The sequence below is a fragment of the Parus major genome, chromosome 3 (assembly GCF_001522545.3).
Source record: "Parus major isolate Abel chromosome 3, Parus_major1.1, whole genome shotgun sequence".
Lineage (NCBI taxonomy): Eukaryota > Metazoa > Chordata > Aves > Passeriformes > Paridae > Parus > Parus major.
The window spans coordinates 88,716,384-88,734,264 of NC_031770.1; the positions used below are offsets into that span (position 1 = coordinate 88,716,384).

General features: G+C 35.5%; 1 protein-coding gene across 16 annotated transcripts in view; it reads left to right on the plus strand.

Annotated features, from left to right (window-relative positions):
- The window catches only part of DST (dystonin), a 284,727-nt gene that overhangs the window by 230,021 nt on the left and 36,825 nt on the right, over positions 1-17,881 (plus strand). For all 16 annotated transcript variants that reach the window (XM_033513007.1, XM_015620980.2, XM_015620978.2 and 13 more), the window contains 11 exons: positions 1,894-2,013; positions 2,199-2,306; positions 4,037-4,255; positions 7,215-7,418; positions 10,090-10,321; positions 10,669-10,895; positions 11,557-11,679; positions 12,418-12,519; positions 14,387-14,488; positions 15,388-15,561; positions 16,347-16,502. In XM_033513007.1, coding sequence (XP_033368898.1) covers positions 1,894-2,013; positions 2,199-2,306; positions 4,037-4,255; positions 7,215-7,418; positions 10,090-10,321; positions 10,669-10,895; positions 11,557-11,679; positions 12,418-12,519; positions 14,387-14,488; positions 15,388-15,561; positions 16,347-16,502 — 1,767 coding nt within the window. The remainder of the gene's footprint in view (positions 1-1,893; positions 2,014-2,198; positions 2,307-4,036; positions 4,256-7,214; positions 7,419-10,089; positions 10,322-10,668; positions 10,896-11,556; positions 11,680-12,417; positions 12,520-14,386; positions 14,489-15,387; positions 15,562-16,346; positions 16,503-17,881) is intronic.

A 17,881-nucleotide genomic window follows, 5' to 3' on the forward strand; every position in this document is an offset into this window, starting at 1 on the left:
AAGTCAATCATTCCTGATCAGAAGAAAATGTACTGCAATGAACTATGCTTGGTTAAACTGGATGGGGATTAAGTAGACGATTTTATAGCAACTCAAAGTGTAGCCCAGGGCTCATAAGTAACTGCCATGTATAATGGGAAGAAAACATTTCAAATTTTGAATGCAGAGAGTGCCAATTTTATGCTTTTTATTCCTTAATGTTTTTTTTAAGCATCACAAATTGGAAATCCTATACTTTCAGCAAATTGAATTTAGAGTTCTTCCCTTCCTCAATGCTATTTAACTTAGAAGTTTCAGTGCCATGCCTTGACTTTGTAATTTCCATTAACTATTTCCTTAGTATTACCTACATACCCATGAATATCAGGAAGTCACACTGCAGTTAGTTTGTACATCTAACACATTTGAAACCATCTTCTCCATTTCTGTCTTAAATAGATGGACTTCTGAAAACCTTGGTTGTGAACTGCAGTTTCTAAAGCCAGGGTTTAACTACCACGGGTGCATGTGCTTCATGCTAATGTTTACAGTACTGATTATTTCAGAACATACCTTTCTAGTAGGATGTCACAATATTTAGGACAAGTCTTCCTTTCTGTTATTTTAAATGAGAAATGACATATAGTGAAAAATAATGTTCTGCCCTTTCATGTAACAAATAGATTATAAAGGCTGAAAAACTGTTTCTTTCATGTTGTGGGACTCATGATTAACCACTAAGAAAAGTCTGAGTTAGTGACTAAAGTCAGTTCCAGTTATATTAAGGAACAAGGCTGCTATGGACTACAGCCATAAAGGCACAGATCAACATATTTTAAAGGCAAGTGGGACTGACAGTGTTCAGAAGATTTCTAAGGAAAGTGTGGGCATCAACAACACAAATAGCAGGTTCTGACTTAAAACAACCTGACAGATTTTTCACAATAACTCATGGCTATATTAAGGTTCAGTTAATTTTGGAGAGGGGGCAGAGTTTTAACAAATTCAGTAAATAAATTCTTAATAGGTTCTATAATGTGCATCTGATACATCCCATGTAATATTTTTTCTATGGCTTAGGCTCAAAGCTGCCCTGATTGAGTATTGCAACATGAGTGCTAAGATGCATGCCTATAAACTTGATCAGAAGAGAGAATGTATGATTTATTGTTTTTTAATTTGGTCTCACATTTCAGAAGACTTAGAATCCCACATTCTTTTCATGCTTTTCTTTGCCAGTTAGTAAGAAACAGGTCCTATGATTACATTATAGCTTTCAGGAAATTTCTGAAACACTTAAATGTTGAATAGTTGTAGTGAGAAATGAGTGCTTTTAGGAAAAGGACTGGATGTATCCAAATGCTCAAAAAGAAACCCCTCTTGCATTTAATCTGTGGCCTAGATTTGGATGAAATTCTGCTCTAAATTTGGTGAGGTTTTTGCGCTAACTTAATTCAACTGTGATTGTTTTGCCTTGATCATTTAATACCAAAGCAGCTCTTCAGATTAGTAGGGTAACATCAAACAATTGCAACACTAGCAGTAATAACAAACACAGAGATGAAAAAGTAGAATAAAATAAAAACAGGCAGTCCAGTTAAAACTCTGAGATTATAATCCTTTTGTATTTTGTTTCGACTGATAGAGAGCTGTAGGCTCTGGAAAGAAGTATTTGCTTCTGTTGCTTTGTCATGCTTATGAATTAAGCTGCTTGTATTACAATCCCTCAGAACCATTTTGGGCATTGTATTTCATTTATATAAAAAAACCTCAAATGGAAATTGAGCTGCTATCTTTCTAAAATCTTCTTAAAAATCTTCTTTTTTTGTTTAATCTTCTTTAAAATTTTTGAAACTGTTATTCTAATTTCATGTCTGTAGAACTGCTGAACTAATTCTTGTCTCCCTCACTTAGTTTGATCAAGCAGCTGATGCTGAATTTGCCTGGATTGCAGAAACAGAAAAGAAACTGATGTCTCTGGGTGATATTAGGCTTGAGCAAGACCAGACCACTGCTCAGCTGCAAGTTCAAAAGGTAAAAGAAATGCATTTCCAACTGTCATTTTAATTATTGGCCGGCACACTCTCCATCTAGAAAATGTACTGGCATGATTTAATTTTCAGTCCATCATAATTAATGCACTTCAAAACCAGCTTTTGCTCCAAATACTTTTTTTTTTCTTTAATTATTATTCTAACCAGTTTTTATTGTGTTTCAAGGCTTTTACCATGGAGATTTTAAGGCACAAAGATGCTATAGATGAACTTGTTAAATCCGGGGATAAGATTATGAAAACGTGCACTGAAGAAGAGAAACAGATGATGAAGGTAAAGTGGTAGATATACAGACAATGTATAAGTAGAAGGATTCCTATTCTGTCTTTTTAAAAATACTAATGAAGAAGCATTAATTACAGTCACTTCCTGTCAGAGGACTATAATACTAGAAGAAATGATGCTGCATATTGCCCTCCTTCCTTCAGGATGTTAAAAGAACAAACACTGTGTACTTGCTTCTTTGCCTGACACTAATTTGGAGCCCCATTTATTATCTTCATCCATAGTAAATAGTGTTTTAGCCTACAGATGATTGAGTGAAGAGGTGTTAGTCATCTGGGTCGATGTGTGGAATCTGGCAGTTTATCTTCTGGAGTTCTTTTGGGTCAGTGATGCTCTGGGCATGAGCATTTCCGTGCCGAATTCAATAGTTCTGCACCTCAGTGTGAATCTTTACTTTGATTTCTGCTGATTTCCATGCAGACTTTGCTTGCCAAGATTATTTCATCCTGTCATAGCCCATGAAAGGCATTCTTATTGCACACATACACAGAGAGCCCAATGGCAGGGATGGAAACACGTAGGGATAGGTTTTCTCATGGGCATTTAGGAAGGATTAGTTGTGGGGTTGAGATTTTTTTTGCTAAATTATGGTGAGGCTGGATATATTGTGTAGATTCAGTCCTTCCAGTCCATGAAAAACAATGCTTCAGTAATTGTATTCAGTTGTATTCAATACTGTAACTGTGTGCAGGGTCTCTGAATAAATTTGATTTGCTCTTAAGCAGATTTAAAAGAGAGGAGATGTTCTGTCTTTGAAACTGTAGTCATAAGGCAGAGCAGTTTTGTGTGAATCTCTACTAAATATTTTTATTTGTCAAAAATATTGTATATCTGTGTGTTAAGGTTATGTTCTGTCCTCTGGATAGCATCTCTATACTTAATTTACATGCAAGACATAATAAATGAAAGGATAGCTTGTTCTGCCAAAAACCAAAAAGCTTCTTCACATTCAATGTCTTGCTTATATGTAGTTTTTCCAAGGCTTGGATTTGTGTGCATTGTCACGTTTAATATTTCATAAACATGATAACATGGGCAGTTTTCCACAGGAAAAATATAGCTAGTATAGCAAGTTGATACTTTTGTTTATTATCACACGCCCAAATACATAAAATTTGTAATGTAATAAGCCTATAGTTCTATCACTATTAGCTATTTATTAATAGTAATACACTCTCATTAAGAAAGTATGCTAACCTGGAAAATAATGTTTCGTGGTTTCTGTTGCAAGTTTGTAAATGACAGTCACAACAGTACATACTATTATCTTGCCAGACTGGAAAAGAAAACCCCACCAAAAAAACCCACCAAACCAAACTAAACATCCCAACAGGTTTTGTGAATTGTTCATCTTGCTTTGATTCAGAAATACTGTGGAAAACTTTCTGCCAAGCATCACTGAGGATAAGTGTCTGCAGTAAGGAAGTTGAGCTAAGATCTGCAGTCAGATCATTTGCATATTAACTATGAACTCTATGAATAAAGTGTTATTTGTAAATACCAGTATTGTTAAATGTATTCTAATTATTTTGCAAGTACTCTGCCAAATTCTGATCTCCCTCATTGATGATTCTGTCTACCTTAAAATACTGTGGAAACATCAAAACTGAAATTCTATTCACTGTGAATTGATGCTGTAATCACCAAAGAATGTTCAGAAATGAAGGTAAGAGACACATGGAAAAACATACTTTTAAAAAATTTATATTATTTTACAGAAAAAAATTGAAAGCCTCTTACAGAAGTACGATGCAGTCTGTCAGATGAACTCAGAGAGAAATCTCCAGCTGGAACGGGCTCAGTCCCTGGTTAACCAGTTCTGGGAGACTTATGAAGAGCTTTGGCCATGGTTAACTGAAACAGAAATGATCATTTCTCAGCTTCCTGCACCAGCCCTTGAATATGAAACATTAAAGCAACAACAAGAAGAACATAGGGTAAGCATTGTGCCAGTTTTGAAAAAGAAAGTGTTAAAAACCAGGAAGTATTTTGCGTAGAATTGTGGAGTACTCTGTAAAATTCTTAAAACTGAGAGATACTCTTCTGTTGAAGAAAAAAAAAATTAAAATAATAATACAGATTAATTTTCAGTCATGTCTCTACTGTTTACCAAATTGTGCATGTAAGCAAGAGTCTCTGGGGAAGGCAGCAAGTGATGTATAAACATAAAAGAGGCTAAAGGGTAATAATTGCCATTGTACTGAGAGAACTGAACACATAAAAGTTATTAGTTAAGAAGTATATTTAAAAGTACACATTAATGTCAGTATTGGAACAAACCAAAACAGAAACAGAAAGAACAGATATGGGATTTTGGAGCAAGAAACAAAAGGGGGGTACAGTCTGTATACAGATATGTACATATGCTGATCTTATGTATGTATAAAAAATTTGGCTTTTGTTTTGTTGGTAATATTGAAACTAAACTTAGCTAAGGAAGATGAACAATTAGAGGGCCAAGAATTGATTGCTTGGGTACCAATCCCATAATAATTTATCATATCAAGAATGTTTGCTGTGTACTAATTTAAATAAATAAATAATTATTTCCCCTAGCATCACAAAATAGAGGTGACAGTGCTGGCCACTGTATGGGTCTTCTTTCATGGATATATAATCAGTTTGGATAAAAATGGAGGTGTTTCATAGGTGTCTGCTAGTATCACATGGAATAAGATACATCCCACTAATGTTAAAAACCTGCATGTTTTGGCAGATGCAAAACCCATGGGGCCACTGGAGATACCTGTTTCTCCCTGCTAAGCATGGACTAACTAGTGTTTTTTTTTATTTTAGCTGCCTCAATTAAATGACTCAAGTTAGATAGCATGAACCCTGGCTTCAAAGTCTTGTTTACTTTGAGACCAGCTAATGAAATGTACCACTCTTATGTACTGGTAAACACCAGGTTCACTCATTTGTCTTCCTATTATGTCCAGAATGAACAAACATGTTCTGTTAAGACTAGCTATATAACATAAGCTTTACAAACTACCTTGATTAGTCACCGTGAACCATATCATGCTTGCTTTACTTGCAGAATTGTTCCTCATGTACTTTAATCATGCTGCTTCTATGAGAAGCCTTTCAGATGAGCTTCTATTTTTGCATTTTCCTCGGGCTATGCCATTAGCTGAGATTTGTTTGTTAAATAGAAGTTTAATGTCAGGCACTTTTAACACGTAATCTTCTCTGAAACGCTTGTTTGATAGAATTGTTTACCCAATAGTAGATCATGGAGAAGACCAAATCATTTGTTGTTCCATTAAAAAGAAGAATAAGAAAAAAAAGTAGTTCTCAATGTGAATGAGAACCTAATGTTTCGGTTCTGATGTATTTACTGATGACTATCTTTGTTCCAAGCTGTGGAATTCAGAGAGTTGATTCCATGTGAGTAACATGCAGTTAGTTTGGTTTGAAATGAGCTGTTGGCAGAGTATTAGCATAAGGTTTAGACCCAGAAATGTGCACTCTTGTGGCCTTGTGTCAAGTCATCTCTTTGTGCTCAAAAGTAAGCTACAGAAAATTTTTTTCTAAAAGTTTTCAAACTGGTCTTATAATCTCCTCTTTGTCCTCTAAGCTAATCAACATTATTTTTCTTGTCTGGTGGCAAGGTGTACAAATTGAGTTACATTTACAGTAACTGGTTAGAGTTGGGGGTGAGTTATTTTTATTTCTGTTTTGTCATTGGGGGACTGAAGAGTTGTGTCACTGTCTTCCCAGTCTCCTCAACGTCTCCTTTTCTGGGGAGGAGCAAGGAAGAAAGCCAGCATCTAGATTCCTTTTTAGGGGAAGGACCGTAGTTGAAGAGAGGAGCACTTATTTTCACTGAGACTGATATAGATTCTTTTCTGGGTCTTCATTACTTTAAACAAATTCTCAGCTGAGAGGAGCAGTGCATGCACCTCTCATATTCCTGTACTGGAGCTATTGGGTAGAAATGCATAGAGTTTACAGCCTTGAGGGGGACAGTGCCTCACAAGAAGGAGACTTTTCTGAAAAGAGAGAGATGAGATGAGCAAGTAAATAAAATGAGGGAAGGATTTCCTCACACACAAAGCAAACCCTTTCCCTTTTGTCAGTTCTATGAGTGCAAGCAAAAACAACTGAAATCCTTATACAGCTTGGAAGACACTTTGTGACACTTCCACAAGCCTCTGCACAGTCTTCAGCACAGTTTTCGCTTCTGGGACAGATGATGAGAAGGAATAGACAGATGAGATCAAATACAATTCACTTATTAATTAGTTGTTAAATATTGTGTGAGTTTTATAATAGTGCTGTTATAAAGACAGAGAGGGGTCTTGTGGCCAGAAGGGGAGACAGATAAACAAGGCTGATAGGCCTCACCCTTGCTTGTAGTTTTGCCCTTTTCACTGATTTCTTTGACCCTCCCTTGTGCGGGTTTCCTCTTCTTAAATCAAGGATAATTTGAATTAGTTTTCTTGCAATGCTGCTATCTCTTTCTGTGATATTCTTCAATGAAAGGCTTTGCAGCAAGTGACCAATATCAACATGAAAAGTATATATGTGGTGGTGTTACGCCCATGTCTGGAATATCGTTGCCCTTTCTGTCATTATAGGTACTAAATATGACGGGCAATGTCTGTTGTTAGCATCATATGCATAATTAGCATCTTATATTTTGCCTGTAATCATATGTCCTACCGAAGTGTTTCCAGTGTGTCTCTAGTTCACATGTTTTATGCCTGGATACTTCTGTGTTGCAATGGGAATGGTCACTGGCAAAGCAGTCATTAACTTCATTTCTGCTTTACATTAAGACGAAAGGTATTTGTTTGGAATTTCTTGCCAGCTGGATGTGTTGGAAGTGTGGACAGTTGTAATGTGGTGGTGCAAGCATAAGAAACTGATAAGTTGTTTCATTTGTTATAGCAACTGCGTGAGCTGATTGCTGAGCACAAGCCTCATATAGATAAGATGAACAAAACTGGGCCTCAGTTGCTGGAGCTGAGCCCAGGAGAAGGCTTTTCTATCCAAGAGAAATATGTGGCAGCTGACACCCTTTACAGTAAAATTAAGGAAGATGTCAAAAAGCGAGCACTGGCACTGGATGAAGCCATTTCTCAGTGTACCCAGGTATCAATTAAGGTTTAAAGTATAATTGGGTTCATTCAATAGAAAAATACACATTGTCATCTTTCATGGATATATCAAGATTAAACGACTGTTTCATATGGATTTTTCAACCTAATGGTCTGTGAATGTTCATATCACTGCTAATGGTATTGATTTTTCTCTATCTTAAGGGGTTATAATTTTATATACTGGTCAGTATTATGACTTTACAGCCATTGAAAAATTTTACAGCTTCTTAATTTTGAAGTAAAAATTCTAGTGGTCTAAAAATGTGGGATTTGATTTTCACTTTTGTTTTCTCTTACTGGTCTGTAACTAGCTGATGCTTCATTTGTAAACAAATAACACTTTTGATCAATTAACTTGGGTATAGTTATTTCGAGGAATGAGCAGCTGTAGTTAACAGAGTTAGCAATAGAACTAGTGGGTATTTTAGCAGTGGTAGTGGCATTGGCTCTTTGCTGCAGACTCCAAAGAACATAATGTGCTGAAACTATTACAGAAAAGTATTATCAGGAAACTTAGATTCACAAAATGTCATCAGCATAAAATTCAGGTCAAGTCCACAAAAGCTGCGTATTCTAACTTCATCAGCCTAGGAAATGAACATCAGTAGAGAATTGTCAAATGTTGTGTTCTAGCAAATGTTAAATATTGGGTTAGTTGCCATTAAATTTACAAAGAAATTATTTTTCTCAACCCGAGATTCAGAAAAGAACTCAGCAAAACTTTGTACATTAACCCATACAAAAACCTGAATAAAAATTCTTTGTTCTATACTGCTGCTTTTATAGGAAATTCCGTTTTTTTCCTCTGTTCACTGGAAATTAAGTGCTATATTCTGTTTAGGTCTTAAATACTAAATAAAGAAATACACCTTGAAGACCTTACCAGTTCTACATTCAAAGTAATTTTTGTCATGTCATTATAATTAATGTTGTATTCCTAGCCCCTGCAGCTGAGTTTAAGAATGTGAGGCAAAACTAAATGACATCAGAAATCATCCTGCTTTTGAACTGGTTATAGACTTTATATATTATATATGTATATATATATTTAATGTATAAACTTTCAGTCATTCTAAACACCTTTCTTATTCACACCTCTGAAATATGCCTGATTACTTAGATCTTGTCCTTTTCCATAAATGCTTAGTCCTCCCCATATTGGTGGAGCTGCCAATTTGAAAAATCAAGATATTTACTTAGAATTGGAGTCCCTGTTTTGTATGTGATAGACATCAACATGTTGGACCAGCTAAGTACAGAAAGCAAGAATTAGAAATGCATTCTTTGCTAACACCTAGAACATAATCAGATGTCGAGAAATTATGGAATTATTTATGCAATACTTTATGGTTCATTTCATATACCTAAATATATATGCAGATGGCAAAGCAAAACATTCTAATGCCCACAGAATATAATTTTATATAATCTTTTTTTATGAAGATATGTGAATATATATTATCAGATCTCTGTACTATGATGTCTATGTCAATGTTTGTCTAGACAGTCCTTGAAGAGTAATTATTTAACTCTTCAGGTTTGAAATTATATTAAATTGCACTGGGTATCAAAGGAAGGACATAATGTATGAAGCTGCAATGAGAGGTGGTAATTACTTGTATTTTCTTCCTTTTAAGTTCTAAAACACTTTGTTCTATTTGTTAAAGTTGAGTAAAAGGAGACCCACTGAATACACTGACAACTTAAAAATGTAATATATGTCCTAAAATTAGACCCAAATATTGCCAAATTAATTTCAGTTTTTATCACTTTTATAAGGTTTTGTTGCTACATTCAGTTTCTCAGAAGTCTCAAATGTGGGAAGGCTACACATTTTATTGGCTTGTGTGATATTCACACTTCTAACAAAAACATTGACGCCCATAATATTAGTCACAGAGTCAGATTTGAAGTGGGTTGTATGGTGGGAAAAAGTAATTATATTTATATTGCCTGTGTATATTCATTCCTTTGAAGACAAAGGATGTAGCTATTTGTTCACATAAGGTAATCTTGTTTTGCTGTGTTTTTTCTAGTATCTTTTCCAAATGTTCTCAGGAGTGCTTTTTTGTAGATCCTGGAGAGTCATTAAATGCACCCACGATTTAGCAATTTCTTTAACTTGAAAGGGGCATGGTGGTGCGAGATATTTAGGAACCTCTATGAATCCAAAAGCTTAAGTTAGCAAAGACTAAATTTGGACCTATCCTAAGGCTGAACCACTTTAACATAGCTGTAATTGAGTTTCTGAGCACCTGCCTGGGCTCAGCCAAACTTGGAAGGATAGAGTATGTAAACTGTTGTGTACTTTTAGTTGCAGAAAGTAATGCAACTTTAGTGCACTAGTGAGTTTCACAGGGCTAAGTGTAAGTGGTTCTGCCACTCAGAGGGAGTGTCCTAGGACTGGACCCAAACTTAACAGAAAAATTCTTGAATTTGAGAGAACCTACCATTTTGCAGGGTTATTTTTGTAATTTAGATATTAGAAGAGCCTAGAGGGAGGTATTGCAGTTTGTACATACATATGTTGTATAGAGATGTAAAGTATCTTTTTCCAAGATAATTTCAGATGGCATTTTTTAGTTTATTGATTTTGGGTTTTTTAGGTTTTATTTTATTCTAATCTGTCTGCCATTTCCTTCTGTCCTGTACCACCTTCCTAGTTTCATGACAAGATAGATCCAACTCTTGAGAGTCTGAAACGCATAGTTGAACGTCTGAGGCAGCCACCTTCCATCTCGGCAGAGGTTGAGAAGATAAAAGAGCAGATCAGTGAGAATAAGAATGTGTCAGTGGATCTGGAAAAGCTTCAGCCCGTGTATGAGACACTTAAACAGAGAGGGGAGGAAATGATTGCTCGCTCAGAAGGCGCTGATAAGGATATGTCTGCTAAAGGTAATAGACTGAGAAAACTTTCATGTAGTGGAAATGAAGTAAGCCGCAGCATATAAAATTCTTCATTTCTGATGACCTCTTATCTGGAGTATATTCTCCTGGAGAAGCTGCTTAAGATTTTTAAAAACAAAGCATTTGTTTAAAATAATTCATTGTGGATATGACTTTTATTTTATTTTAAAGGCCATTGTGCTTGTTTCCACTTAACATTATAAAGAGTTCTGCAAAGAAATATTTTAGAATCTAAATTTTAAAATGTACCCATATGTTTCTGCTGTAGAGCTGTAGAGAGATTTATGACCAAGAATTGTTTGCCAAGGTAGTAATCTAGTTCCTTTGTTGTTCAGCTGTTCAAGATAAACTAGACCGAATGGTCCTAATTTGGGAAGACATCCAGACCTTGACTGAGGAAAGAGAGGCCAAACTGTTGGATGTAATGGAACTAGCTGAAAAGTTTTGGTGTGATCATATGGCTCTTGTAGCTACTATTAAAGATACTCAGGACTTCATTCGAGAACTGGAGGGACCTGGAGTTGACCCATCTGTAGTCAAGCAACAGCAAGAAGCTGCAGAGGTCAGTAGAAAGTATTTTCTTGGTTTGAAGTACTTTATTTACAGTATGCAGATGAGAATGTATTATTTTGGAAGGACTAGGGGGGATGATTGTGTTGAAATGTACAATAATGGTATCTCAAGAGTCTACAGTTAATAACACGTATCAGTGCTTAACTGCAATAAGCATGCAACATGTGCTTGTCATTACATTTCCTTATTTGTTTGTAAATATGTATATAATAACCATCTCACTGAGACTTTCAGAAGTTATACATACTTGAGATTCCTCAAGTAGTACGTAACATCTAAATGAAAGGTGGACAAATGTATTATCCTCTAAGCCTGTAATTATTTATACTGATAGTTAAATGTTCGAAGGTTGAATGATAACCTCTGAAAAAGAATGCACTCTGATTAAAGAAATCTAATTTAAAACTTCCTGTTTGTTTTTTCCATCTCATGCAAAATGGTATCATAAACCATTGTTACAATTTAGACTGATGTCAGCTGATTTCATCTGATGCTGCAAAGGGATGCTTTTTTTTTAAGCATGCAGTTGTAAGTCCGAGTGACTAGAAAGAAAACAAAGGTGGAATCCTGCTGTGTTCTATCTTGAAAGCAAGTTGTGCGTAGGTTATTAAATTTTGTATTGGCAGTGTTGGCTTTTTTTCTCCTTCTAGGCTGCTAAAGAAGAAATTGATGGACTACAAGAAGAACTAGAAGCAGTTGTGAGCCTTGGCTCTGAGCTGAGAGCTGCTTGTGGAGAGCCTGACAAACCTATTGTCAACAAGAGTATAGATGAGGTATGGGAAATGGAGATGTTTAGGTCTGCTATGTGATAACTTGCTCTGCTGAAATTGGTATATTGCCCACGACCCTAACAAATTTTGAAAATAAAAATTTTGTGACAAAAGTGAGACACCACTGAAGCCTTTGTGGTAAAGCAAGATTTGCCTTTTGGGTGAATGAATCTTAAATTAGATTAGAATGCGTACACTGTGGTATTTCATTGATTCATGGTTTAAAACTTTTGTAAAAGACAGATTTTTATTTTGATTTTTTACAAAAAATTAATGTTATAGGTGAGTATTTCTTGCAAAAGTAATGCTAGAATAAATTTTGGATATATATTGTTCATGCCAAGTGAGACATCTTAACTGAGACTATCCTGTTTGGATGACTATAAAGTACTTTTTATTTCTCCAGTGTTCAGCAATGGATGATTATTTTAAGCCATTTTTATTATGGTGATGCAACTCCAAATGATTTAGTAGTATTTACTTAATTAACTGTAATATTTCTGTTAATAAAAATATTCAACCAGTACTGAAGTTTACAGCTTTTATAATCCAGAACCTCTACTGAATTCTGGAAGAAGCTAGTTATGCAGTCATAGGGAGGACAAGGGTATTAGTATGAAATAAATGTGAACTGGTCATGCTTAGTTTTTTTGTATTATTGCTCAGTGAAGTGTTGGTAAAAGCACATTATATAGCAGTAAAATTCTTTGGTCTATTGAAGTAAATTGTGCTTACTTGCAGCTGAATTCTGCCTGGGATGCATTGAACAAAACATGGAAAGAACGTGTGGATAAGCTTGGGGAAGCTATGCAGGCAGCTGTTCAATACCAAGATGGACTACAGGTAAGATGATGTGATATGCCTAACCCAGCCTTGAGTCAATGGGATTCAACGTGGTTGTTGTAAAAAGTGTCATGTGATTAGGTAGGTGGCAAGTAAAGCACTCTGGCTGTAGTGACTATTTCCTTCAGTAGGCAGGGTTTTTTCTCAAAATTGGTTGGGGTTGGTTTGTTGAGATATTTTTGCATTAAAGAAACGTATGTTGGGTTGTTTTCTTCATGTCTTCATATTGTACTGTGTTTAGATTCAAAATGTCTCCTTTTTTGTTGATGAGAGCAGAGTTTTTTTGGCAGCACACAGTCCTAGTAGCTCTGCTCACATTTTCTTTTGATAGTCAAGGCAGGTTAAAGTTGTGACACATCTTTGTGGTCTGAAAAGAACAGAGTACAGGTCTGTATACTCATTTGCTGCTATTTTCTTTGAGTGGAAGATAGTTGAAACACTTGAATTTTATTCCACTTTACTTATAAGTAAAATATTTTAGTATTTTAAGCAAAAAATTATTAACATAATGTTGCTAAAATGTTATACTCATTGTAATTTATCGTATCATAATATTTTAGAAGATGATTTCCTTTTTAAATCTGTAGGCAAATATTCCAACAGTTTTAAGATATCTTGTACATTGTGCTTCCTAGAACTGATGAAGTTTAAAAAAATAGAGGGGTTGTACTTTAGATGACCTTTAAAGGTCTCTTCCAACACAACCTATCCTTTTAAATGGTGATGTTTTCTCTGTATGTGCTGTTGGATTTTTTGTAGCTTTTTTGTTTGTTTTGGGTTTGTTTGTTTTTTCTTGATTGAATTTCTGTCTTGTCTGGTTCATTAAATCATAAAAACTGGAATTTCACATGACACTGAGGGTAGTTACTTCTGCATTTGGTGCAGATCAAGAAGCAGACCACTCCTTAATAATAATGCAACATCTGTTTTGCAGAGCATCATCACTTTGGATTTTAATCTGGGTGCTTTGTGAAAGAACTGTATTTGAGTGCTGTCTTACACTCATTTCAATAGACAATATGAAAAGTCTTATGGACAGATTGTTAACTGCAGCTGCTTCACCCTCTTGAGCACACTGGGCATGGTTCCCTTTTCTCAGGGAGCCATGTAGCAGTCGGCAGCTCCAAACAGTTGTCCTAAGCATTTCTCTTTAATGGTAACAGGATAACAGGCAGGTGGAAAAGGGGCCTAGTTGGAGGTGTTTTTCCCCTTGTGCAATTATTCAGATTTGATGCAGGTGTTCTTAATCTGTGTAGAGTATTCTTGGGGTTCTGCATTGTATGGGGAGCAAAAGAAATACCTACAAACATCAGAACTGGGGAGACATAATTTATTTTTTATTTTTTTGAAGTCACTCTGCATTATCCTATAGAAAATCATTCTAGCTCAGTCCTTCACTGCCTAGTATGTACTGAATGGGTAGTTCCATGTTCCTTGCACAAATAGCTTTCTTCAAAATAATTTTGTTTGTAATCCTCATTTAAGGTGTGTTATCCACCACCTTCCATGTTCACTCCGAACAACGGTAGAACAACGGTAAACCTGTGTTTACCTTTCAGGGTAAAAAATTTCAGGTTTTACACAAGAAGTAGATTGCTACTCAGCATGAATAATTCTGGTAGAATCTTGCTGCTAATAGAAGTCCAGTCTTGCAGAATTTACACTGCTGTAACTGTTACATGCATAGTTATTCTATTGCATTACAAAGAAACCTAGGTTTTGCTGGGAAAGTTATTTTCTTTGAAAGAGCGCAGCAATACCTTCTCTGGAAAAAAGAAAAGATATTTTCTGATATTTTACTTAATACAGCTTTTAAAAATAACAGCATTTGTCTACTCACACTTAAGTATCATACTGTGATTTTCAGGCATTATTTGACTGGGTAGACATTGCTGGCAGCAAGTTAGCATCTATGTCCCCAGTTGGAACAGATCTGGAGACAGTGAAGCAGCAAACGGAGGAACTTAAGGTATGAACTAGCAATTTATTTCCTTTATATTTCTATTTGTCTGTGTTTCTCTGTGTTATTCAGTATCTATTGAGAGTCAAATGCAATTTTAGTTTTCAATTTTTAGTAAAGAAGAATTCGCATGAAAATTATAAAATATTTCACTGCAAACTTTTCATTTTAAAATGCACTTAATTAAAAAATCTATTGTAAATTTTGGCAAGGCTACATTTTATTTTTTCTGATAGCTCAAAAACAGTTGTAGTATCATTCATTCTCTTTCAAAAGCTATGAAATTGCTATGTACAGGATTGTTCTGGTAGGATCTTTCATTTTCTGGTTTCTTACATGAGCAGTTGCTTTGAGGCTCTGAGAGAAGGCCTCCAAAGCTTTGCTTCTGCCATTAGAGCTTTTATGTGAATGCTCACGCATTTCAGATCATCACATTCCCAATACCTGAATTGGTGGATATAAAAATTCCAGTCTAACTTAGAAACCCTTCTGCATGGATCTGTACTTGTGACTGAATATGCTCCTGATGTTTGGATGCTGTTGTGCTATGTTTAAAAAGCAGAGATATGTGATGATCAGAGAAGGTTCTTGGTTTTGTTGCTCACTTGTAGATTTTGTTGGCTGTGGGCAGGTTGTTTTATATATTTTATGATGTAACTTCAAATGAATCATGACCTTACATAGTTCAGACCATGTGTACACAAGATGCGTTCAGACTGTTGCACCAACTGTGTGTTAAAGAGGGTGTTCTACTAAAGATGATTTGCTTTCACTTCCTTTCAAGAATAATTCCATTTGAAGTTTAAAGCATTATCACCATCAAAAGAGCTAGAACACAGAATCATTCTATGATTCTGTAGTCATTACTTGTGTTTCATTTATTTCTATTCTTTTTCTATTTATCACAGCAATTTAAGACAGAAGCTTATCAGCAGCAGATAGAAATGGAAAGACTGAACCATCAGGCAGAACTATTGCTCAAGAAGGCAACACAAGAGAGTGACAAGCACACTGTTCAAGACCCTCTCTCAGAGCTCAGACTATTGTGGGACAGCCTAGAAGACAAAATTATAAGTAGACAGGTAAATAAGCTTGGGAGGTGGGGGCTTTATTAATGACTTCGATTTTTGTGAGAAATTCTTTGTTATGTATAATGCTTATATTAATTTACACATTCCTTTTAGTTTGGAAGCTACAAAAACTATATATAATAGGATTTGAATTGTTCAATTAGTTGAGTTTTTGAAACATTTTTAAACCTTTTTAAATTTTCTGCCAGTAATGCTGTGTTGAATGACTGTGATTTAATTTTGTTTATTTGATGATGTCTTAAGTAGCAGTTGGAAACATGTTTATATGTGCAAAGGTAATAGTAGCTGCTGAACTGAACAATTGAATAAAACCCCATTAATACTAAACTATTTCAGTGTTATTTCCTTTAATTATCAAGCTGAGAGATCTGAAAGAATCCTTTGAAGTGAGCCATTTTTTCAAAACAGAATCATTTCATGACAAAGAAAATGTTTTAAAAGGATCATGCACCAAATTGCATTTATATTGAAAATATGTTTTAAGTGATAAAAAGCTACTGATATATCTGATGAAAGACCCTTCAACCTTAACTCTATTTTGGTTGTATGGCCTCTTCCAAGGCCAGGAATTTGAGCCTGGAATGCAAGGCTTTTCAAGGGAATTGCTAACTCAGCTGTAGTTATAAAGCATTGCCTGTATTGGGTAGCTGTTTCTCCCTGGTTTTTATTCTGTTTTATGCATGGACTCTGCTCTGGAATATGGTGACTAATGGTAATGTAAGACAATTCAATTGCATTGTGAAACGATTTTATTGTTAACTTTATTTTTACTGTAGCACAAGCTGGAAGGTGCCTTGTTAGCCTTGGGGCAGTTCCAGCATGCCCTGGATGAGTTACTGGCATGGCTGACGCACACAGAAGACTTGCTGAATGAACAGAAACCCGTGGGTGGAGACCCCAAGGCTATTGAAATTGAACTTGCCAAACATCATGTATGTAATTGTAATCAATATTAACCAGAATGTTCTTTCGATATTTTATCCTAGGGATGAGTCTTTTATTAGTAAAACTTCACATTTGATAAATAATTCTCTATGTATAATTTCAAGATGCAGATTATAGCTGAAATGAGGGCTTGGAATAAATATCTTTCCTCTTAGTCCTCCACATTCCTACCTTTCTTGCATATGGTATGGTTTTAGTCAAAAATAAACAGCTTACCCTAGTCTCCACCTCTAATCACCTTTCTTTGACCTAGGGAATTCAAAAGTTCCTGAACCTGCTACTCTCCCTGAAGCAATAAACGCCTTGATTAGTTCTGTTTAAGCCAGGTCTCAGCAACTGCACAACTCTTGCATATCTTTGCTTCTTTCTTCCCTCTCAGAAAATAGTGATTTATTCTGAATTCTGCAAAACTGTGTGTCAGTTGGGTTCTGCTAAGATGGAAAATGCTTCTCTGTAAATCTGTGCAGACTCCCATCTTTTTCTCAGTGTTACTTACAGTGTAGGTTTAAAGAGTTTTTGTTTGTTTGTTTTAGTATTTTTACTGATCATTGTTATTTTGGAGCCCGTGGAAGAATGCTTCTACCATGCCTTTATTTTTAGAATATCTCCTAGGAGTAAGAGATTTTCTCTGCCTCTGTGTGTAACTGTGCTCTTCATAACAACATGTTCTTTCTAGACTTGAAGATTTCAATCTAACCATGTAACTCCCCTCCCTTTAAAACTGCCATTTAATATTTGGCCTGCATATGATGTAAGAAGTACTCAGAGTCCATTTTGGATTTTGAGAGAATTGATTGAAATTGACAGTACACAGATAATTAAGGTATTTTCATTGTCTGTGTTAATGCAGCTATGCAGCTTCTGAAGGCTTTTGGGTGGTCAGTTGGAACTTGAACAGAATACAGTATCTGCATACCTTATGTGCATACCCTATTGTTATAAACAGACCCTTTTAAAACAGTAAATAAAATTACAAAAATAGGTTCTGCTCCATGAACCTTTTATATTCTTATCAAACGGAAGTGTTTTACTAGTGAAGGGGCATAGAGACATCATTTGTGTCTGTACTGAAGGAGTTCAGCAAACACATGAATGAATCTACTTCCTTTTCATAATACAGAGTTTATAGGTTAGAAAGTTCGCACAGTAGTGCATCCTGTGGTAGCCTGTAAAAACATCCACCTCTTGAATAGAATTTGGAAAGAATAGACCTTGTTCTTAGTGAGTCTCAGCAGGAAGGAAGGGATAAGATGCTTCTGTGAATACCTTTTTTCACCCTGTCAGGAAAATAAAATAATCTAGCTCTTAGCTTATAAGAATTAAAGTAAATGTGATGTGTGTTTTGTATTCAAGGTCTGCTTGTGAC